Source organism: Scyliorhinus torazame, chromosome 22 (assembly GCF_047496885.1).
Source record: "Scyliorhinus torazame isolate Kashiwa2021f chromosome 22, sScyTor2.1, whole genome shotgun sequence".
Taxonomy (NCBI): Eukaryota; Metazoa; Chordata; class Chondrichthyes; order Carcharhiniformes; family Scyliorhinidae; genus Scyliorhinus; species Scyliorhinus torazame.
The window spans coordinates 110,812,841-110,836,426 of record NC_092728.1 but is presented as its reverse complement, the minus strand read 5'-3'; the positions used below and the strand labels follow the sequence as shown (position 1 = coordinate 110,836,426).

The 23,586-nt window shown below is 52.9% G+C and overlaps 1 protein-coding gene across 1 annotated transcript in view; it reads right to left on the bottom strand.

Annotated features, from left to right (window-relative positions):
* Nucleotides 1-1,283: 1,283 nt before the first annotated feature.
* The window catches only part of LOC140398875 (collagen alpha-1(V) chain-like), a 205,606-nt gene continuing 183,303 nt past the window's right edge, over nucleotides 1,284-23,586 (bottom strand). Inside the window, exons 5-8 of the mRNA XM_072487819.1 lie at nucleotides 7,422-7,556; nucleotides 4,348-4,485; nucleotides 4,026-4,211; nucleotides 1,284-1,574 (exon numbers count right to left, since the gene is read on the bottom strand). Of these exons, the coding sequence (XP_072343920.1) occupies nucleotides 1,284-1,574; nucleotides 4,026-4,211; nucleotides 4,348-4,485; nucleotides 7,422-7,556 (750 nt within the window). The remainder of the gene's footprint in view (nucleotides 1,575-4,025; nucleotides 4,212-4,347; nucleotides 4,486-7,421; nucleotides 7,557-23,586) is intronic.

Genomic DNA, 23,586 nt, shown 5'->3' with positions numbered 1-23,586 from the left:
GAGGGAGAGTGAGGGGAGGGAGAGTGAGGGGGAGGGAGAGTGAGGGGAGGGAGAGTGAGGGGAGGGAGAGTGAGGGGAGGGAGACTGAGAGGGAGGGAGTGAGGGGAGGGAGAGTGAGGGGAGGGAGAGTGAGGGGAGGGAGAGTGAGGGGAGGGAGAGTGAGGGAGGGAGAGTGAGGGGAGGGAGAGTGAGGGGAGGGAGAGTGAGGGGAGGGAGAGTGAGGGGAGGGAGAGTGAGGGGAGGGAGACTGAGAGGAGGGAGAGTGAGGGGAGGGAGAATGAATGGAGGGACAGTGAGGGGAGAGTATTACGATCTCGTTCTAGATGCCAACAGTGACTCGGATACTGGACAGAAACCCAATGTTTTATTTGAATTTTGTCAGATTGTGAGGGAAGGATTCCTCGCTCCAGGAGGGATTTCACAAAGAAATAGGAATATGGTTTATTCAAATAAACTGTATTAATAACGCAGGATTAAAATATCTTTAATATCACACCAGAAAGTAGCTGACAATGACCCCTTAGACAATGCGAATCAATACAGTGACACAATAACCCTTAACTGCTATCTTTACTCCCACTCAAACAACAAATCCATCTCCGGTCTCAATCCACTTTTAAATACAGTTAGCTGACCCAGAGAGGTTCTTTGAACCTGTTTTACGGGATAGACCTGAATCCTGTCAGAACAATGCAGGACCTCCAGCTGAGGTCTTCAGAAACTGTCTTCCCGATTTGACTTCCATTCCTCAACTGAACAATCTGTGCTACGCGAGCTCCTCCCATTAGTTACATCATCTTACCCAGCTGAAACGCAATGTCTCCAGCCATCAACTCCCCAGGGAACTCTCTTAATATAAACAAAAGTCCATTAACCCAAGCTTTTACGATGCTTTAATTGCACCTCTGACTGACAAAAAACCTAGGGGTCTTTCAAACCAGGATTATTTAAAAACATGACCGCAGCAGTCACACACACTAACCCAGGCTTTTAACCCTTACTGCATCAAATACATATCATACAATATATCAGAAATTCCTGCATTCAGCACAGAGGGGAGGGGGTGGAATGAGGGATGCGGAATGAGGGGAGGGAGTGTAGGTGGAGCGATAGTGAATAGGAGAGGGAGGGGAGTATGGGGATGGGAGTGAGGGGAGGGAGCGTGAGAGGGAGGGGAGGGAATATGAGGAGAGGGAGAGTGAAGGGTAGGTAGAGTGAGGAGGAGGGAGATTGAGGGGAGGGGGATTGAGGGGAGGGGAGTGAGGACAGAATTGCCACTAAAGTCAAAAGTCTTCACCATCTGACAAACTCACCCTGCCATAGTCTGTATCTGTGATCACTGGGGAAGCTGGGCCAAACTCTGATCCATCATCGGGGTCCACATAATCGTAATAAATTTCAAATTCATCAAATAATGTGTTGGGATCTTGTTCATCAATTGTTGTTACATTGAACTTGTCTTCAGTTACGAGTGGAACTTCTTGTTTCCCCCCATCCCCCTCGACCGTGTGCTCGACAGTTTCGTCCACGGCAGTTTCATTGGGTCTGAACTCGTCAATGCCAATAGTCACGGTCTTTGTATTTGAACAGAACACAGGATTGAAGAAAAACGCATCATTAATGAACAAAGTAATAACCACCTCCCAGACAATGGAATGTAACATTAACCAAGTCAATAGAAACTGCCACGGAGATTGTGTTCACCAAATCATTGCGAGACTGCAGTTAACCACGAGGCAACCTTTCCCCCAACAGCCAATGGAAGGTAAGAGAGCAATGTGGTAGAGCGCAGCGATTTTAAACTCCTTCCCCACACCGCTCCCATTGAGTGTTTAAACTGTTAGGATTTCTGGAATGACGCTAGGCTCTCAGTAACTCAGGCACAAAGAGAGCATACCAGCTACCCCACTTCCTGCACAGCACCTCCATCCTGCAAACATTGAAGAAACACACAGGAGGTGGAGCAGAGATGCTCAACAATGAGTGAGGGACTTCAGCTGCAAAGACTTGAAAGTCCAGATCCCATCTGTGCTCTTTGCTGAATCAGTCTGACACCTGAGGAAGGGGTAATGAGTGGAATTCCTGATCCTGACCATTCCCCAGTGACACGTGGTCAGAGCGACGGTGTGTGTCTAGAAGTCGGGAAGCAGTTGCAGGAGCTCATTCAGTTTCTCCCACTCAGTTAAATCACAGCTGATCTGTAATCTTACCTCCACTGACCCAGCTTGACTCTGATCCTTATTCCCTCTTCCCCCAACAAAATACCAAACTCAGTTTACAAATTTCCAGTTGACCCCCCATCCTCAGCACATTTTCTGTGGAGGGAAAGTTCCAGACCTCTGACCCCGCCACGCAAGGAAATCTTTCCTGTTATCACCCCTAAACGGCCAGGCTCAAATGTTAAGATTGCCCTTTATTCTGGACCCCACCCATCGGACAGTTTCTCGCTGTCAGTCCTCCCATGTCATCTCAAATCCCAAGATTACTTCACCCCTTAATTTTCTGCTCAAGGGATTACAAAATAAATCTGTGTAACCCGTCCTCGCAATGGAGTCTTTTTAACCTCAGTATTGTCTGGTGAATCTGTCCTACACCCCCTCCAAGATCAGCCTCACCTTCCTGAGACACAGAGCTCACAACGGAACCAGATGGGGTTTAATCAGAGATCTGTACAAGCGGAACTGGACAGGGCCAGACTTAGCTGTCAGGCTTCCCGGAAGACCTTAAGACATAGACGCAGAATTTGGCCACTTGGCCCATCGAGTCTGCTACGCCATTCAATCATGGCTGATATTTTTCTCATCTCCATTCTCCTGCCTTCTACCCATAACCCCTGATCCCCTTATTAATCAAGAACCTCTCTATCTCTGTCTTAAAGACACTCAGTGATTTGGCCTCCACAGCCTTCTGCGGCAAAGAGTTCCACAGATTCACTACCCTCTGGTCAAATAAACGTCCAACATCAGTATGATCCCCTCATGGGGAGGCGTTGGCGTAGTGTTATTGTCACTGTACTAGTAAACCAGAGACGCAGGGTGATGCTCTGGGGTCCCAGGTTCGAATCCAGCCACTGCAGATGGTGAAATTTAAATTCAATAAAAATCTGGAATTAAAAGTCTAATGGTGACCGTGAATGCAGTGTCGATTGTTGTAAAAACCCATCTGGTTCACTAATGCCCTGTAGGGAAGGAAATGTGCCGTCCTTACCCGGTCTGGCCTACATGTGACTCCAGGCCCACAGCAATGTGGTTGACTCGAACTGCCCCCTCAATTAGGGATGGTCAATAAAACTGCACAGCGACGCCCCCATCCCAAAAAAATAAAATTTAAAAAACTCAGACGGCTGTGGTCCCAGAGTTGGACTGGTGCCTGTGGAATTCAAACCCCCCAAAATATCGGAACCATCGGGAGAATAATTGGGAATCGTGGAAATAGGATTGGGATAATCTCCAGACATGACGAAGTCTGTGAGTTTACATAACTCGATCGAAAAGACAAAGGCCTGAATTCATTGGACGGCACGATCTTCCTTGCCGTCATTCCCACTGACTCTGGCTGCCCTTTGACCCTCGAGTGAACTGCAGGTGGGATTCCTGCCCCTCACCCGGGAGCCCCTCACCCGGGAGGAGGTTCCATCTTCCAGAGCTGCTGGCTCAGTGGACAGAAGAGGAAATCCAGGAAGAGTCCGAACCTGATTCCTGGGAAGCAGAGGCACAGGTAAATTTAAGGGCAGGACGGTGAGGAAGGGCTGGAATGGGGGGGGGGGGGGGGGGGGATGACTTCAGAAGAGGGCTTCCCAGACATCCCCGAAAAATTTAAGCTGGTCGGGAAATGGCCCAGTGCCTCAAAAGGGGCAGTGATGGGCTTCCTGTCCAACGTCCCGCCCATCCCAGCACGGTCCAGGTAGATAGGAACCTGGAGGAATCCCATCCCTGAAACACTTCACGCTCCCCCCTCCCCTTCCCCACCCCTTCCCGTCGCACTAGGGCATGAGTGTAAAACTGTGGCCTAAAGGTTTTGCATACCTGATTCTCCCGCCAATCTCTTTCTGAAACGACATCATCTTTGTCATCTACGAGAGAATAATAATAGTCCCCTCCGTAGATATCGTAGTAACTTGTGACTACTGACGGATATTCCGCAGTTATGGCTTCCGGGATGGTCACTGTGGTTTCCACAAACACTTCATCCTCAGCTTCAGTTCCACTCTCCTATTTTGATAAGAAATAGAACCATTATTTACTCCCCTCAGCTTTTCCTTATTATCTCCTTCCCAGTTTCCCACTGCATTGGTATCCCAGTGTTCCAATATCCCGGTACCCCGATGTCCCAGTATTCCTTGCTTACCGGGTATTCTGGCACTGCGGTGACTGGTCCTGTAATTTGTTCCCCATATTCCGGGATTGTATCGGTGGGAGGCTCCTTATAATCGTCCGGTAATTCTTCATAATACGGATACTCGTAGTAATAACTCTCCCCCGGATTCTGGGAAGGAAACAAAACCATTCAGCACAGCCTCAATTACCTGGCAAGAAATCATTTCCCAAAATATGGGGAAGTCGGGAGATTGTGGGAGGTGGGGTGTGGAGGGGAGGGTAGGGTGTGGGAAATTTGGAGGGGTGACGAAGCAGCGTGGGAGAGGGATAGGGGAGAGCATGGATCTGGGGGGGGGGGGGGGGGGGGGGGTACTGGGGAGGGATGGTGAAGGTGACGTTAACTGAGGAAATTTGGGGGAGATGGGAAATGTATTGAGGAGGGTGGAGGAAAAAAGGTGGAGGGGTTAGGGTACTGGGGTTAGGGAAATTGGGAGAAAGGCACTGGTTGAGGGTGGAAGACCAGTTGAAGCCTATAGTATGTGGAGTGAGGAGGAGTTAATCTGCTCCATCCAACTCACAGAAAACACAATGGTATTGAGGCCTTTCCTTCTTTGACGTCCCTTTAAGACCAAAAATAGCCATCCCAAGTTCAACGCATCACAAACCCCCGACTGGAGCATTTGGGGAAAACCTACAGGAATCAGAACCCGTAACATTTCAGAAAATAGGCCCCGATTTATTTAACTGTGGTTCAAACATGCAAACCTTCGCCCTGTTAATGGATCATTAATGCCCCCATTTTAAAACAAGCCCAAGATGTTACATTTAAACCAAGGACTTGAACCAAAATCCACTGAAGGCCTCTTGGTAGATTTGAGGCTCAGTTTCTTTCCCAGGAGATCCACAGAGACCAAGGAATGATCCTAAATATTTACACAAAGCCTTTTGAAAAGCTCTCCACGCTCTGTAAGCATTGTGACACAGGGCGGCCTCAGGCTAATGGAATCGAAAGATTAGATGTGGGCAGATTCACAGGGAATTCAGTCCTCCCTCTCTCGTCCTCACGACGAAAGCCATTTGTAGAGAGGCAGGAGGCTGCAGAGGGCAGCGCTCACAGAGAGACCCTGGTTCATGTGAGGCACCTTCCTCCACACCCCACTCCAGCGGGCCGATCCCAACTCTCCAGCACAGGCCTGGAGTTTCCAGGCTGCTCCTGATGCAAAAGCAAAATCAGAAAGGCTGTTAAAGTAAAATGATTTCACTTCTTCACTTTCTTTGTATGTTGTCCGTTATTGAGAGATTGAAATCTGTGTTAAACTCAAGAGCAATTTTATTGCAAACGCTGACCGGAGCCAAAATTCATCCCAATGGAAAACTGTCTGGGCAATTACACCCACCCACATCCCACCCATACCCACCCTTACCCCACCGACACCCATACCCACCCTTACCCCACCGACACCCATACCCACTCCATACCCCACCGACACCCATACCCCACCCATACCCACTCCATACCCCACCCACATCCACCCATACCCCACCCATACCCACTCCATACCCCACCCACATCCACCCATACCCCACCCACCCGCACCCACTCCATACCCCACCCATACCCATCTATAACCCACCCACACCCACCCGTACCCACCCATAACCACCCATACCAACTCACACCCACCCACACACACCGACACCCACAACCCACACATACCCATCCAAAACCCACCCATACCCACCCACACCCACCCATACCCACCCACACATAACCAACTCATACCCACCCATTCTCACCCATAACCCACCCATAATCCATCCACACTCAACCCATACCCACCCATAGCCCACCCTTTACCAACCCATAATCCATGCATAAACCACCCATACTGCACCCATTTCATACAGATACCCGCCCATACCGCACCCATACCTTACGTACCCATTCCCACACACACAGTATGCATGCCCCACCTATACCCCACATATACCCACCCATAACCACCAATACCCCACCCATAACACACCCATATTCCTCACAATTCCACCCATCTGTACCCAATCTGTGTCCGTTATATCCCCCCACCCATACCCCTCATATCCCCCCACCCATACCCCTCATATCCCCCCACCCATACCCCTCATATACCCCCCAACCATACCCCTCATATACCCCCACCCATACCCCTCATACCCCTCATATCCCCCCACCCATACCCCTCATATCCCCCCACCCATACCCCTCATATCCCCCCACCCATACCCCTCATATACCCCCCATACCCCCCACCCATACCCCACCATACCCACACATACCCCCCACACATACCCATCAGATTCATGCCCCTCACCCCACACATTCCAAATTTACAAACCCCAAACCAGGCAGAATGGTGATGGATTTCTCAGTGGAGCCTCCATCCTCCAGCCCAGGGTCACTGACTGGCAGAGGCGAAAGAGGGAATGTGTGTGTGTTGGGGGGGGATGTCCGGGGGAGTGATTGGCTGGCTGTTAGTAGGGTCATGGGAACAGCACACGGGGAAACATTTGGTGTTTGTGTCTCTGTCCCAGACAGACTGACACCCCCCACAACCCCCTCCCACAATCACTTCACCGCCAACCAATGGGCCAACAGGTCAGGGCTGCCCTCGAGGCGCTAGGAATTGGAGATCAAATTTCTGACCATGGCTGAAAACATCCAGGAAAATGGACACACGGAGCATTGCAAATAATCTGGTGGCTGATTTCTTATTTTATGTTTATTCTAAATTATAAAACATAGGAAGTGGGAAAAATTGGATGAAAGTGACTCAGTGAAACAGCCTATCAGGTAAGAGTGAGTTTTTCTCTCTCTCCTTAATTGGCCACAAGAACACAGGCCAATGAGAGGCTGGACTGATCGTGAGGGGGGACATGAGCCTCCAATAGCAGAAGGCAGGGCTGGTCAGTGGTCATGTGACAAAACCTCCAGGAACACAGCGCAGGGGAATTGATGACCCCACAATGTGGCTGCTTATGTTGGCGGGATTGGTAGTCTGCTCAGGCGATGTGACCCAGGAAGATTGCAGAGTCCATCATAAACTGTGAACAGGAAGAATTACTTACATCATATTCATCAAGGTTGGGATCCTGAGATTGCAGTGAGTCAGGGAGTGGATTGTCACAGTCAGGGTTGTAATGTTCACAGTAATCATAAGCTGCTCTATGATCAGGTACAATCAGTAGTTGCTGGATGTCACCCTGTAACAAGAACAAAACTGGGTAAGTGACAACATTTCAGAAAACAGAGTGGCAAAGCGAACATGGACCAGACCTCAAATAAAGCAGCATGGAGCAGATCTCAAACGGAATGGCCTGGTGAACATGGACTAGGCCTCAAATTGAGTGGCCTGGCGAAAATGGGCTAGGCCTCAGATGGAGTGGCCTGGAGAACATGGACTAGGCCACAAATTGAGTGGCCTGGAAAACATGGGCTAGACCTAAAATTGAGTGGCCTGGCGAAAATGGGCTAGGCCTCAGATGGAGTGGCCTGGCGAACATGGACCAGGCTTCAAACGGAGTGGCCTGGCGAACATGGACTAGGCCTCAAATTGAGTGGCCTGGCGAAAATGGGCTAGGCCTCAGATGGAGTGGCCTGGCGAACATGGGCCAGGCTTCAAAAGGAGTGGCCTGGCGAACATGGACTAGGCCTCAAATTGAGTGGCCTGGCGAAAATAGGCTAGGCCTCAGATGGAGTGGCCTGGAGAACATGGACTAGGCCACAAATTGAGTGGCCTGGAAAACATGGGCTCGACCTCAAATTGAGTGGCCTGGCGAAAATGGGCTGGGCCTCAAGATGGAGTGGCCTGGCGAACATGGAATAGGCCTCAAGTGGAGTGGCCTGGTGAACATGGACTAGGCCTCAGAGTGACCTGACGAACATGGACTAGGCCTCAAATTGAGTGGCCTGGCGAAAATGGGCTAGGCCTCAGATGGAATGGCCGGGTGAACATGAACTAGGCCTCAAACGGTGTGGCCTGAGAACATGGACTAGGCCTCAATTGGAGTAGCCTGGCAATAATAGGCAAGGCCTCAAAGTGGCCTGGCAAACATGAACTAGGCCTCAAACGGAATGACCTGGCGAACATAGGCTGGGCCTCAAACAGAGTGGCCTGGCGAAAATGGGCTAGGCCTCAGATGGAGAAGCCTAGAGAACATGGAATAGGCTTCAAACATTAACAATATTCCTTTCATTGTAGCATGCCCATTATTTTTATACAGTGTTGTAGTTCCGATTTTAAACGCAGAATCCCGCCGAGCAGCAGGAGGCGATTCGGCCCATTGTGCCAATGCCAGCTTTTTGAAACAGCGATCCCATCTCTATCCCCCTGCCAATTCCCACTAACTCGCAAATTTATTTCCTTTTCCAGCATTTACATTTGAACTTCCATCTGAATCTACATCCACACCCATTGAGGGAGCGTGTCCCAGATCACAAAAACTGGCTGCAGGGAAAAGTATTCTCCTCATCCGTCGCCTCCGGGTCGTTGGCCGATTATCTTCAATCTGTGTCCCGCTGGTTACCGACCCTCTTGCTGGTGAAAACAGTTCCCGCAATATCGTGGATTGTTTTCTGATATTCCAATGGTTCCTCCCTTGCTTCGTTTGACCTCAGAACCTCCGAGTGTCCTGGCACATACAGCAGCCATTTCCCGGCAGGAAGGTCCCGTAAACAATGATCAGAGCGATACTGTAGTCAGCTAATCGGAGGACGTTTGGGACATCTGCATTCACCAATATTGGCCTTTTGAGACCCTCAATTCCAATCGCTTCAGCTCTGGTCACTCTTCTGTGACCCAGGAAGATTGCGGAACTCTCCTGAAATCTCCCCCCCTCGCTCACCTCCAGTAAGACTTGCCTTAAAACCAATCTCTTTGACGAAGCATTCAGTTTTACCCCCATGTCTCCCGATTGGTTCAATGTTTGTCTGGTTAAAGGTTCTTCTTGGGGAATGGCCACAAATCTTCAGGCAACCCAGATGAGGACAGATTTGAGGAGCTGCTGTTGGGTGTTTTAGACACCTGTCCACATACGGTACAGTGTTCACAAAGGAGATATGACTCTCAATACGAGTGAGTGATGAGAGTTAGAGTTAGTTCTGTAATTTGTGCAGAAACCCGTCAGCAAGGTGCAAATTTGGACAAAAAACAGAAAATCCAGGCTGACACTCCCAGTGCCGCACTGTCAGAGGGTCAGTACTGAGGGAGTGCCGCACTGTCAGAGGGTCAGTACTGAGGGAGTGCTGCACTGTCAGAGGGTCAGTACTGAGGGAGTGCTGCACTGTCAGAGGGTCAGTACTGAGGGAGTGCCGCACTGTCAGAGGGTCAGTACTGAGGGAGTGCCGCACTGTCAGAGGGTCAGTACTGAGAGAGTGCTGCACTGTCAGAGGGTCAGTACTGAGGGAGTGCTGCACAGTCAGAGGGTCAGTACTGAGAGAGTGCCGCACTGTCAGCGGGTCAGTACTGAGGGAGTGCCGCACTGTCAGAGGGTCAGTACTGAGGGAGTGCTGCACTGTCAGAGGGTCAGTACTGAGGGAGTGCCGCACTGTCAGAGGGTCAGTACTGAGGGAGTGCCGCACTGTCAGAGGGTCAGTACTGAGGGAGTGCCGCACTGTCAGAGCATCAGTACTGAGGGAGTGCCGCACTGTCAGAGGGTCAGTACTGAGGGAGTGCCGCACTGTCAGAGGGTCAGTACTGAGGGAGTGCTGCACTGTCAGAGGGTCAGTACTGAGGGAGTGCTGCACTGTCAGAGGGTCAGTACTGAGGGAGTGCCACACTGTCAGAGGGTCAGTACTGAGGGAGTGCTGCACTGTCAGAGGGTCAGTACTGAGGGAGTGCCGCACTGTCAGAGCATCAGTACTGAGGGAGTGCCGCACTGTCAGAGGGTCAGTACTGAGGGAGTGCTGCACTGTCAGAGGGTCAGTACTGAGGGAGTGCTGCACTGTCAGAGGGTCAGTACTGAGGGAGTGCCACACTGTCAGAGGGTCAGTACTGAGGGAGTGCCGCACTGTCAGAGGGTCAGTACTGAGGGAGTGCCGCACTGTCAGAGGGTCAGTACTGAGGGAGTACCGCACTGTCAGAGGGTCAGTACTGAGGGAGTGCTGCACTGTCAGAGGGTCAGTACTGAGGGAGTGCCGCACTGTCAGAGGGTCAGTACTGAGGGAGTACCGCACTGTCAGAGGGTCAGTACTGAGGGAGTACCGCACTGTCAGAGGGTCAGTACTGAGGGAGTGCTGCACTGTCAGAGGGTCAGTACTGAGGGAGTGCTGCACTGTCAGAGGGTCAGTACTGAGGGAGTGCTGCACTGTCAGAGAGTCAGTACTGAGGGAGTGCCGCACTGTCAGAGGGTCAGTACTGAGGGAGTGCTGCACTGTCAGAGGGTCAGTACTGAGGGAGTGCCGCACTGTCAGAGGGTCAGTACTGAGGGAGTGCTGCACTGTCAGAGGGTCAGTACTGAGGGAGTGCCGCACTGTCAGAGGGTCAGTACTGAGGGAGTGCCGCACTGTCAGAGGGTCAACACTGAGGGAGTGCTGCACTGTCAGAGGGTCAGTACTGAGGGATGCCGCACTGACAGAGGGTCAGTACTGAGGGAGTGCTGCACTGTCAGAGGGTCAGTACTGAGGGAGTGCTGCACTGTCAGAGGGTCAGTACTGAGGGAGTGCCGCACTGTCAGAGGGTCAGTACTGAGGGAGTGCCGCACTGTCAGAGGGTCAGTACTGAGGGAGTGCCGCACTGTCAGAGGGTCAGTACTGAGGGAGTGCCGCACTGTCAGAGGGTCAGTACTGAGGGAGTGCCGCACTCTCAGAGGGTCAGTACTGAGGGATGCCGCACTGTCAGAGGGTCAGTACTGAGGGAGTGCCGCACTGTCAGAGGGTCAGTACTGAGGGAGTGCCGCACTGTCAGAGTGTCAGTACTGAGGGAGTGCCGCACTGTCAGAGGGTCAGTACTGAGGGAGTGCCGCACTGTCAGAGGGTCAGTACTGAGGGAGTGCCGCACTGTCAGAGGGTCAGTACTGCCCTGAATACCGATGTCAATACATTTTGCTGATATTCCAACATTAATGAACTCAGCTCCACGTTGAATAAGTGAATCTCTCTCCTTCCACGAGCACGTCACTCTCTCTCCTCTACTCCTGTTTGATGTCAGTGATGTACCATTCCCCAGTCCCTCGAAGCAGGGCCCCCCATGTGGAGACAGACTCTATTGTGCGCCGCAGACACTGTGATGTTGTGCAGCTGCCTATCAAAGCATTTCAATTAAACAAGCTGAAAGACTGCCTGATCACAGAACTAACTGATCTGCGCATGATGCTGCAACAGCTGCTGTCCACAGTCAAAACACGGAGAGATACACTCCCTGAGTGAACATGTGTCACCATCTCTCTGTTTACTCAATATCAGTCTGCCCAAAATTACCTATTTGTGCTCCTCCTCAATCTTCAAATCCTCTGAGTGGCTGTCTCCATGAAACCACATTGCTGATCAATTCTCACTGTAACTCAGCACAATGCCGGGGTTCGGGATAGTGGAGTGTTGAATATTGGAGTTCTGGAGTGTTGAAGAATGAGTGTTGAGTACTGGATGCTGAGTGATGACGGTGGAGTGTTTAGCTTGTCCATTATGTGTTAAGGGTTGTGTGTTGAGGGCCGTGTGTTGAGGTTGTATGTTGTGTGCTGAGGGATGGGTGTTGAAGTTGTGCATTATGTGTTGAGGGTTGTATGTTGAGGTTGTATGTTGTGTGCTGAGGGATGAGTGTTGAAGTTGTGCATTATGTGTTGAGGGTTGTGTGTTGAGGGCCGTGTGTTGAGGTTGTATGTTGAGGTTGTGTATTGTGTGTCGAAGATTGAGGGCAGGATTCTCCACTCCCGCGCCGAAGTGCCCACGCCGTCGAGGTTCACGACGGCGCGAAACGGCCCCTATCCCGACCGATTCAGGGCCCAATAATGGGCTAGGAGCGGGGCCGCGTCATCTACACGCGCCAGGCCTTGTCGCCACGTAAAGGTGGCGCCGCATAACTGGCGTCACCCGCGCATGCGTGGTTGCCGTCCTCTCCGAGTAGATGTCAGACAGATCTTGCGGGGCTGCGGAAGAAAGGAGGTCCTCCTTCAGAGAGGACGGCCCAACGATCGGTGGGCACCAATCGCAGGCCAGACCCCATTTGAGCCCACCCCCGGTGCGGGATCCCCCCCCCCGCTGCCCCCCCCCCAGCGTTCCCGGGCTGTTCCCGCCGGCAGCGACCAGGTGTGGACGGCGCTGGGGGGAACCCGCCGTTTTGGGCTGGCCGCTCGGCCCATCCGGGCCTGAGAATAGCGGGCGTGCCGGAGAATCGCCATTTTGGGGGTCTCGGGTGATTCTCCGGCCTAGGTGGGCAGTGATGTTGGCAGGGCAGGCACACTGATATACACAGGCATCGTGTCAATATGGTTCAGTAGTGAAAGGGGTTGTTAAATTCTGAACCTTTCCAAGGTTTCTTTCCAAAAGTCTGAGGATTAAATAATTTTATTGTGTGTTATTTATCAAGCGAAGAGATATCAGAATGTGCCAGAAAACAAATGTTAGCCCCAAACATGAAGCCAAATGGATTCCACAAACCGGATAGTGCAGGATCGCCACCAGGGGCGGACCCACGTTTTTGGGGCCCTGAAGCTTGAACTGTTTGGGGGCCCCTTCGCAACCAGCAACCAGGTCTGGGTAACCACAGTTATCTCCTTCAATGGGGTTGTTCCACGACAGATCACCACAAATTTTTTAAAATTTTAACCACTACATCTCAGATTTTGATTAAAATTGCTGTACTGGATTATCTCACATGTCAAAGTCACTGGTGTGAATAAACATTTCCTGTGCCTTATAGTTTTCATCTGTGCTACTGACTCTCAAACTTTGGGATTGTTGAAATATATACAACAAAAAGTTAATCAATTTGAGTCTTGCGACTATTGTCGCTTTGAAAGGAAACATTTTAGGTCTACTTTCTGAGAAAGCGTTTTTAAAAAAAAACCTTCTCAGAAAGTAAAGCGCCATTTTTTAAGATTTATAATAAATAAGCTAAATAGGCCAAACTCGGCTATGTTCAAGCTAGCCCACGCTCGGCTAGACTAAGTTAGGCAAGACTAGGCCACCAAAACACATAGGGTAAGGTAACGTAACACAATTTTACCATTATTTGAACACTTTTCATAATAAACACCTGTAATTTAACACATTCGCCCTTTGATTACTTTGTCATAAATACTTGGAATATAGTATTAGCCTCGGCTATGTGGTCGGAGCCTACCTTCCGTTCACCTCTTCGTAAAAACAATAGGCTTAGGCTAATCTAACACTATTTCACCTTTATCACTTACCTTACTTTTCTAAATATAACATTTATTTTTGAGTCGGGGTAATTAAAATATTGTATCCTTATGAACACTTTATTGAAAAACATTCTTGTCCAGATCGCTATCACGTTGAAAATTCACGTTCGCATTGTGATTGCCTTTTCAACGGCTCCCCTTTTTTGTTACAACACATCATCTACTGTTTGTATTTCGGTCATAAATGTTAATAGTGTTTTAAATTATTTATAATTATTTTGTATTAAATATATTTAGAATGAAACATCCTTAATTTGAACGTTTTTTCGTTTACGGCTAGCCTACATGATACCTTAACATTTTTATTTTAACTATTACTTTGCATTGAATTACACTATATTATTAATATTATTATTTTTTAAAAACCCCTTCTCATACAGTAGACCCAAAATGTTTAAGCAATGTGGACTAAAGTTGCTACTGGGGCCCCTCCGGGATTAGGGGCCCTGAAGCTTAAACTTCATTAGTTTCATAGTAGATCCGCCCCTGATCGCCACACAAGTGCCAGGCAATAACCATCTCCACAAGAGAGGATCTAACCACCGCTCCTTGACATTCAATGGCATTACCATCGCTGAATCCCCCACAATCAACATCCTGGGGGTTACCATTGATCAGAAACTGAACTGGACCCAGCCACATTAATACTGTGGCTACCAGGGCAGGTCAGAGGCTGGGAATCCTACAGCGAGTAACTCACCTCCTGACTCCCCAAAGCCTGTCCACCATCTACAAGGCACAAGTCAGGAGTGTGATGGAATACTCTCCACTTGCCTGGATGAGAGCAGCTCCAACAACACTCAAGAAGCTCAACACCATCCAGGACAAAGCAGCCCCGCTTGATTGCTCCCCTTCCACAAACATTCAAACCCCCCACCACCGACACACAATGGCAGCCGTGTGGACCATCTACAAGATGCACTGCAGTAACTCACCTTCCAAACACACGGCCACTACCATCTAGAAGGACAAGAGGAGCAGATACCTGGGAACCCCACCACCTGGAGGTTCCCCTGTGACCACTGACGGGGGGCTAGAGTAAAGTGAAGCTAGTGTCGGCCCTGCTAACGGCTTGAAGCACGAAAGCCTGCTCTCTTCGTACCGCAATAAGGTCTGCACCATTTCAAAAATGCCGCTCTTTGGAAGATTCAATGTGTTTGACGCGAGCATGGAGGACTGGCGCAATACGCATTATTTTGTTAAGGCTGACACTCAAGTTGGGGATGAGGGACAGACGGTGATCTCACTCTCATGGTTATAAAAAGCCTGACGTACGTCCCAGTCCTGGACTCAAGACATTCCAAGAACTGGTGCCATTGGTGGTGAGCCGTTCCGACGCCAAGCCACCGGTCATCCTACAGCGGTCCCGTTTCAAAACGGCCGAGTGGACCCCAGGAGAGTCTATTACCGAGTTGTTGACACGCTTCCGAAAATTAGCTGAATTCTGTGACTATTCGCCGACTGGACAGCACCAGTAGTCCCCGTAGTTAAGCCAGACAAGACAGTTTGACTGTGCGGCGACTATACGTTAACCGTGAATAAGGACTCCCGACTGGATTGGTACCTGGATCGGGGCTGGTTTAGCACAGGGCTAAATCGCTGACTTTTAAAGCAGATGAAGGCAGGCCAGCAGCACGGTTCAATTCCCGTACCAACCTCCCCGAACAGGCGCTGGAATGTGGCGACTAGGGGCTTTTCACAGTAACTTCATTTGAAGCCTACTTGTGACAATAAGCGATTTTCATTTTCATTTCACCTGGTCCAACGATTTGAAGATTTGTCTGCGAAATTGGCTGGGGGGTTATTTACTGAGCAGGATAGGAGTCACCCATACCTCCAGCTGGAGCTGCAGCCAGAGCCCAGACGTTATGTGACTATTAAGACTCACAGGAGCCGTTACTAGTGTACCAAGCTGCCACTTACCAACGTGCCACAGAGAACATCCCGCGAGGCTGCCGCCTGTGACGGTTTATTTGGACAATGCCACGGTCACCAGAGCAGCAGAACGAGAGCATCTGAGCAATCCAAAGTCCTCCCCAATTTTCTGAATCAGGGGTCTGCCTGAAGAGGCAGAAATGTGTTTTTCCCGACAGGGTGGGTGTCTACTCGGGATATCGTGGGGACCGGGATGGACTGCCGATTCGACGAGCCCTCATTCCGGAAAATACAGCTGATCCGCGCTCCTTTTTAGGACAAGGAAATTATTACGGGAAGTTTATTCCAGGCCTGGTGACCCACACAAGCACCAGAATGGGCCTGGATAGCACCTCAGGAGGAAGCTTTTTGCCCGGGTGGAAAGACAACTGTCTGGCCCATTGACGCATTACAGCCTCGCCAACCCGCTATTGGTCACGTGCGATACCTCACTATGCGGCATTGGTGCTGTGTTGTCACCCTGCACGGACGATGGTAGAAAGCGGCCGATTGCATTCACGTCCAGGACACTGATCAGTGTGAATACGGATGTCATTTCACTATCGTGATGGACCGCACGCCGTTACTGGGACATTTATAGAAGACAAAACAATCCCAACAATAGTGTCCCACGGGATCCAAAGCTGGGCCCGATTATATATTTTTAAAATATAACATATCAAACACATAATCTGTTTATGCAACTGTATCTACCAAAAAATCAGGGGTGGGATTCTCTGAGGCTAAGTGTTGATGCCGTCGTAAACGGCACCATGTTTCCCGGCGGCGTCAACATGGCCTTAGGATCAGCAATTCTGGCCCGATCGCGGGCCAGGCCACAGCGGAGGCCCCCCCGGGGTCGGACCCCCTCTCCACCCCCCCACAGGCGCTCCCGGACCCTTCCACGCCGAGGTCCCGCTGGCTAGGAGCAGGTTGGAACACTGCAGCAGCTCGGCGCATCCCCGGCAGAGAATCACTGGGGGGGTGGCCCCCGTAGAGCAGCCCCCGCCTGGCGCCGGCGCCAATGGCAGTCGGGTCCTGGCGTCTGGGCGCAGTGGCCCGATTCACGCCGGTCACGGCGATTCCCATGGCCCGGCCCTGGGCTGAGAAAATCCCGCCCCAGGTATAAATAAATAAAATACATCCTTGTACTGAACATCCAAGAAGTGTGATCAGAATGTACACTTGCGGTAACCTTGGTAACAACGTGGTCAGTTTTCACAGTTGTGACAGAGGCGGTAGGTGGAGTGGACCCAGCGTACAGGCCGAGGCAAACCGAGGATGGGGAATCTCGGCCTGAAGGCCTTGCCCTCTTCGGGCCCTGGTGCTCTTTGGAGTTACCCTGCCTCCTGCTGTAGTGGAAACATTTTGCTTTCCCTGAGTTCTGGGGGATACCTTCCCCCCTCTCGCCCCCTGCCCCTATGTCTGCCCCCTTCCCCCTCTGCCCCCCCTCCTTTGGCTATTCCTCCCTTTACTCCCCCATCCTCCCCTGCTCCCCCCATAGCTGCTGGTCGCGAACATCTCAGACGATGTTGGTGAACTGTTTCCACCTGCACCCCCCCCCCCCCCCCCCCCCCACCCACCCACCCGATGGTGAGTTTTATTTTTCCGAGCCTCAGGAATTCCGCTGGGTCGGACAGCCAGCCTGCGGCCTTGGGTGGCTCTGCCAACCTCCATCTGAGTGGTGGTCTCCGCCGGCCAATCAGGGTGGCGAAGGTCAGAGTGTCGGCCCCTCTCCCCTCGAGGAGTTCTGACAGCTCCGACACCCTGATGACCCCCACGAAAGGGCACGGCTCCACCCTCACCCCCACAACGTTGGACATGGCCTCGAAAGTGGTGGTCCAGAACCTGCTCAGCTTGGGACAGGCCCAGAACATGTGGCAGTGGTTGGCCAGACTCCCTGGCACCGTTCCCACCAGTGGTCGGGTGCGCCCTATGCACCACCTTCATCTGCGTTAGGTTGAGCCCTGCGCATGAGGAGGTGGAGTTCACCCCACGCAGGGCTCTGCACACGAGTCCTCCCCCTGACTGCCCAGATCCTCATCCCATTTCTCTCGTCTAGTGGGGCCCTTACCTCTAACAGCTGTCCATATATAGCTGCGCATTTACCAAGCCCCTATTTGTCTTGCACTAACAGTCTGTCCAGTAGAGTCTGTCCAGGTAACTGGGGGAACATTGCTGCCTCCTTGTGGAGGAAGTCTCGTAATTGCAGGTACCAGAGCTCGTTCGCTTTTGGGAGCTGGATGTTCTCCGTTAGCTCCCCCAGGATCGCCACTCTACCATCTACATAGAGACCCCTTACTCTCAGCACCCCTTCATCTTGGTATTCAAGATAAAGATAGATAGTTTTTTGAAGAATAAAGGGATTAACGGTTATGGTGTTCGGGCCGGAAAGTGGAGCTGAGTCCACAAAAGATCAGCCATGATCTCATTGAATGGTGGAGCAGGCTCGAGGGGCCAGATGGCCGACTCCTGCTCCTAGTTCTTATGTTCTTATCTCTTCACCAGCTTTTGTGGCATCTATTGTTGCCGGAATGATCTTGTGGGGCTGGATTCTCTGCCGTCGGGCTGCTCAGTTTTGCCAGCAGCCCGGGGGGGGGGGGGGGGGGGATTCCCGACGGCGTGGGGCTGCCCCGCAGTGGGTTACCCCATTGACCGGCCAGCGTAACGGAGCACCCCGCCGGCGGGGTGAGACAGAAATGTGGCGGGGCGGAGAATCCAGCCCATGGTTTCTGCAGGATGGGGGCAGCAGCTGACATGTCTGGGAGTTTGATGTGGTGCCTGAGCTGGATCCAGGTTCTCAGTGTAGCTCCCATCCCGGGCTCACCGAATACTTGGCTGGGGAAGATTGGGAGTGGGGCGGTGACCAGAGCTCGCAGGGACGTTCCAATAGAGGAGGTTCCTCCATCCATACCCACTCCGCCTCCAGTTCCCCCACCCCCCCCGCACATTTCTATAGCACCCCCCCCCCCCCCCCCCCCCCGCCCACCATTGTGTCAGTGTGACTGTAGTTCTGGGAGTTTGTGAATATTTGCAGAGTGTGATGAATGTGTGAGTGAGGGTGTCCCCCAGTCTGTGAAGTGTCTGTCTGACCCTGGTTACCACCCTGACCAAGTCCCACCTGTCTCGGGTGATACGCAGTATCCAATGAGGCAGAGTGAGCTGGGCCGGTGTGAATGGAAATGGAGGTTAAACAAGAAAAAACCTGGCAGCTCCGAAAATGCACAACAACAACTTGTATTTCTTTGAACATCCCAAATGCTTCATTGGATATTGAAAAGGGAAGGCGGGGCATAGTGAGAGGGAGGCGGAGACTACAATGGGCAAAGGTCACAGGCCATAGTTCATCATGAACTGGGGCCAGGATTTTGATAAATGTGTTGACGTTATTCGGGTAGATTTCACAGAGTGAAGTTTATTCTAGTCAGAGATGTTGGGAGTGATATTTGATCAGGATTTCACTGCAATTAAACAGAATTTGTACAGTTTGGCACACTAGCGAGGACCATGGAAAAACAGCTGTTCCTTTTAAAATCCGATCCGTATCTGGCAAATCAGCAAGTTGCAGATTTTAATTCTAACATTGATCACTGAAACTCCCAGTTACACTGATGCCAAATCTGCCCCTACTCTTCAATAAAGATTTACAAGGTTTAGATCGTTGGGACACCTCGGATCTACAGAGCTTTACAGATATCCTCCATGGACACCAGGACAAGGGGTTTCACACTGAAGTTCCCAGGCAGCTTATTGTCCACTGCCAAAACACATGGCCAGGTGCCACTGCTGACCCAAAGCTCCGCCAACATTCCTCCCTCCAACCAGGAACAGACAATCCCTCTCACAGCTGTGTAGAACAGCTGGCAGGTTTGAGTGAATAGGAACAGACACTGAACTTCAGTGCAATCTCCTTTGTATGAAATGTCCTGGGATTTTCCGGAGAGATGTGATAAACTGAACAGATTTCTCACCTGCTGCTCAGTCCGGGTGCAGCAGGGGTCCTGTGTCCGGGTGACACGGGTCCTGTGTCCGGGTGACACGGGTCCTATGTCCGGGTGACACGGGTCCTGTGTCCGGGTGACACGGGTCCTGTGTCCGGGTGACACGGGTCCTGTCTCCGGGTGACACGGGTCCTGTCTCCGGGTGACACGGGTCCTGTGTCCGGGTGACACGGGTCCTGTGTCCGGGTGACACGGGTCCTGTGTCCGGGTGACACGGGTCCTGTGTCCGGGTGACACGGGTCCTGTGTCCGGGTGACACGGGCTGTCCAAGATGAACAAACTCAGGAGGCACTAGCTCACCCTTTGCACTTCACTGTCCAGCTCAGTCCTACCGCGCTGCTTTCTTTCGTCAAGTTAGCTGTTCCAACAATCTCACATTATCAGGACTCAGTTGCTGTTTGGCCCCGCTGATTAATGCTCCAGCTTCCATTACAATCCATTACAATCCATTACAATCCTCCGTCACAATTGGCCTCTATGGGAAGATGAGTTCTGACCTCCTGTCCAGAGAGAGAGAGAGAGAGAGAGAGAGGCAGCCCTCACTCCCATTCCCATACTCCCATTCCCATTCCCTCACTCCCATTCCCATACTCCCATTCCCTCACTCCCATTCCCATACTCCCATTCCCATTCCCTCACTCCCATTCCCATACTCCCATTCCCATACTCCCATTCCCTCACTCCCATTCCCTCACTCCCATTCCCTCACTCCCATTCCCTCACTCCCATTCCCATACTCCCATTCCCATTCCCTCACTCCCATTCCCATACTCCCATTCCCTCACTCCCATTCCCATTCCCTCACTCCCATTCCCACACTCCCATTCCCATTCCCTCACTCCCATTCCCATACTCCCATTCCCATTACCTCACTCCCATTCCCATACTCCCATTCCCATACTCCCATTCCCATACTCCCATTCCCTCACTCCCATTCCCATACTCCCATTCCCATTCCCATACTCCCATTCCCTCACTCCCATTCCCTCACTCCCATTCCCTCACTCCCATTCCCATTCCCTCACTCCCATTCCCTCACTCCCATTCCCTCACTCCCATTCCCATACTCCCATTCCCATTCCCTCACTCCCATTCCAATACTCCCATTCCCATTCCCTCACTCCCATTCCAATACTCCCATTCCCATTCCCTCACTCCCATTCCCATACTCCCATTCCCATACTCCCATTCCCATACTCCCATTCCCTCACTCCCATACTTCCATTCTCATTCCCTCACTCCCATTCCCATTCCCTCACTCCCATTCCCATTCCCTCACTCCCATTCCCATACTCCCATTGTCATTCCCTCACTCCCATTCCCATACTCCCATACTCCCTTCCCTCACTCCCATTCTCATTCCCTCACTCCCATTCCCTCACTCCCATTCCCTCACTCCCATTCCCATACTCCCATTCCCATTCCCTCACTCCCATTCCCTCACTCCCATTCCCTCACTCCCATTCCCATTCCCTCACTCCCATTCCCATACTCCCATTCCCATTCCCTCACTCCCATTCCAATACTCCCATTCCCATTCCCTCACTCCCATTCCAATACTCCCATTCCCATTCCCTCACTCCCATTCCCATACTCCCATTCCCATACTCCCATTCCCATACTCCCATTCCCTCACTCCCATACTTCCATTCTCATTCCCTCACTCCCATTCCCATTCCCTCACTCCCATTCCCATTCCCTCACTCCCATTCCCATACTCCCATTCCCATTCCCTCACTCCCATTCCCATACTCCCATACTCCCTTCCCTCACTCCCATTCTCATTCCCTCACTCCCATTCCCTCACTCCCATTCCCATTCCCATACTCCCATTCCCATTCCCTCACTCCCATTCCCTCACTCCCATTCCCATACTCCCATTCCCTCACTCCCATTCCCATACTCCCATTCCCATACTCCCATTCCCATACCCTCACTCCCATTCCCATACTCCCATTCCCATACTCCCATACTCCCATTCCCATACTCCCATACTCCCATTCCCTCACTCCCATTCCCATTCCCTCACTCCCTCCAGCCCTGCCCCCAAACCCACCCCCTCCAGCCCCATCCCAAACCCACCCCCTCCAGCCCCGCCCCCAAATCCCACCCCTTCCAGCCCCGCCCCCAAACCCACCCCCTCCAGCCCAACCCCAAAACACACCCCCTCCAGCCCTACCCCCAAACCCACCCCCTCCAGCCCCACCCCCAAACCCACCCCCACTCCAAAACCCACGCCCTCCAGCCCCGCCCCCAAACCCACCCCTTCCAGCCCCATCCCAAAACCCACCCCCTCCAGCCCTACCCCCAAACCCACCCACTCCAGCCCTACCCCCAAACCCACCCCCTCCAGCCCCACCCCCAAACCCAGCCCCTCCAACCCCGCCCCCAAACCCACCCCTTCCAGCCCCATCCCAAAACCCACCCCCTCCAGCCCAACCCCCAAAACCCACCCCCTCCAGTCCCACCCCAAAACCCACCCCCTCCAGCCCCATCACAAACCCACCCAATCCAGCCCCACCCCCAAACCCACCCCCTCCAGCCCTGCCCCCAAACCCACCTACAGCTCCACCCCCAAAACCCACCCGCTCCAGCCCTGCCCCCAAACCCACCTACAGCCCCACCCCCAAACCCATCCCCTCCAGCCCTGCCCCCAAACCCACCCCCTACAGCTCCACCCCCAAAACCCACCCCCTCTTGCCCCACCCCAAACCCACCCCCTCCAGCCCCACCCCCAAACCCACCCCCTCCAGCCCCACCCCAAAACCCACCCCACCCCCTCCAGCCCCACCCCAAAACCCACCCCACCCCCTCCAGCCCCATCCCAAACCCACCCAATCCAGCTTCACCCCCAAACCCACCCCCTACAGCCCTGCCCCAAAATCCACCCCCTACAGCTCCAGCCCCAAAACCCACCCCCTCCAGCCCCACCCCCAAACCCACCCCCTCCAGCCCCATCCCAAACCCACCCCATCCAGCCCTGCCCCCAAATCCCACCCCCTCCAGCCCCACCCCAAAACCCACCCCCTCCAGCCCTACCCCCAAACCCACCCCCTCCAGCCCTACCCCCAAACCCACCCCCTCCAGCCCTACCCCCAAACCCACCCCCTCCAGCCCTACCCCCAAACCCAACCCCTCCAGCCCCACCCCCAAACCCACCCCCTCCAGCCCCACCCCCACTCCAAAACCCACCCCCTCCAGCCCCGCCCCCAAACCCACCCCTTCCAGCCCCATCCCAAAACCCACCCCCTCCAGCCCCACCCCCACTCCAAAACCCACCCCCTCCAGCCCCGCCCCCAAACCCACCCCCTCCAGTCCCACCCCAAAACCCACCCCCTCCAGCCCCACCCCAAACCCACCCCCTCCAGCCCCACCCCCAAACCCACCCCCTCCAGCCCAACCCCCAAAACCCACCCCCTCCAGTCCCACCCCAAAACCCACCCCCTCCAGCCCCATCACAAACCCACCCCCTCCAGTCCCATCACAAACCCACCCCCTCCAGCCCTGCCCCCAAACCCAGCCCCTACAGCTCCACCCCCAAAACCCACCCCCTCTTGCCCCACCCCAAACCCACCCCCTCCAGCCCCACCCCCAAACCCGCCCCCTCCAGCCCCACCCCAAAACCCACCCCACCCCCTCCAGCCCCACCCCACCCCCTCCAGCCCCACCCCACCCCCTCCAGCCCCACCCCAAAACCCACCCCTCCAGCCCCATCCCAAACCCACCCAATCCAGCTTCACCCCCAAACCCACCCCCTCCAGCCCTGCCCCAAAACCCACCCCCTGCAGCTCCACCCCCAAAACCCACCCCCTCTTGCCCCACCCCAAAACCCACCCCTCCAGCCCCATCCCAAACCCACCCAATCCAACTTCACCCCCAAACCCACCCCCTCCAGCCCCATCCCAAACCCACCCAATCCAGCTTCACCCCCAAACCCACCCCCTCCAGCCCTGCCCCAA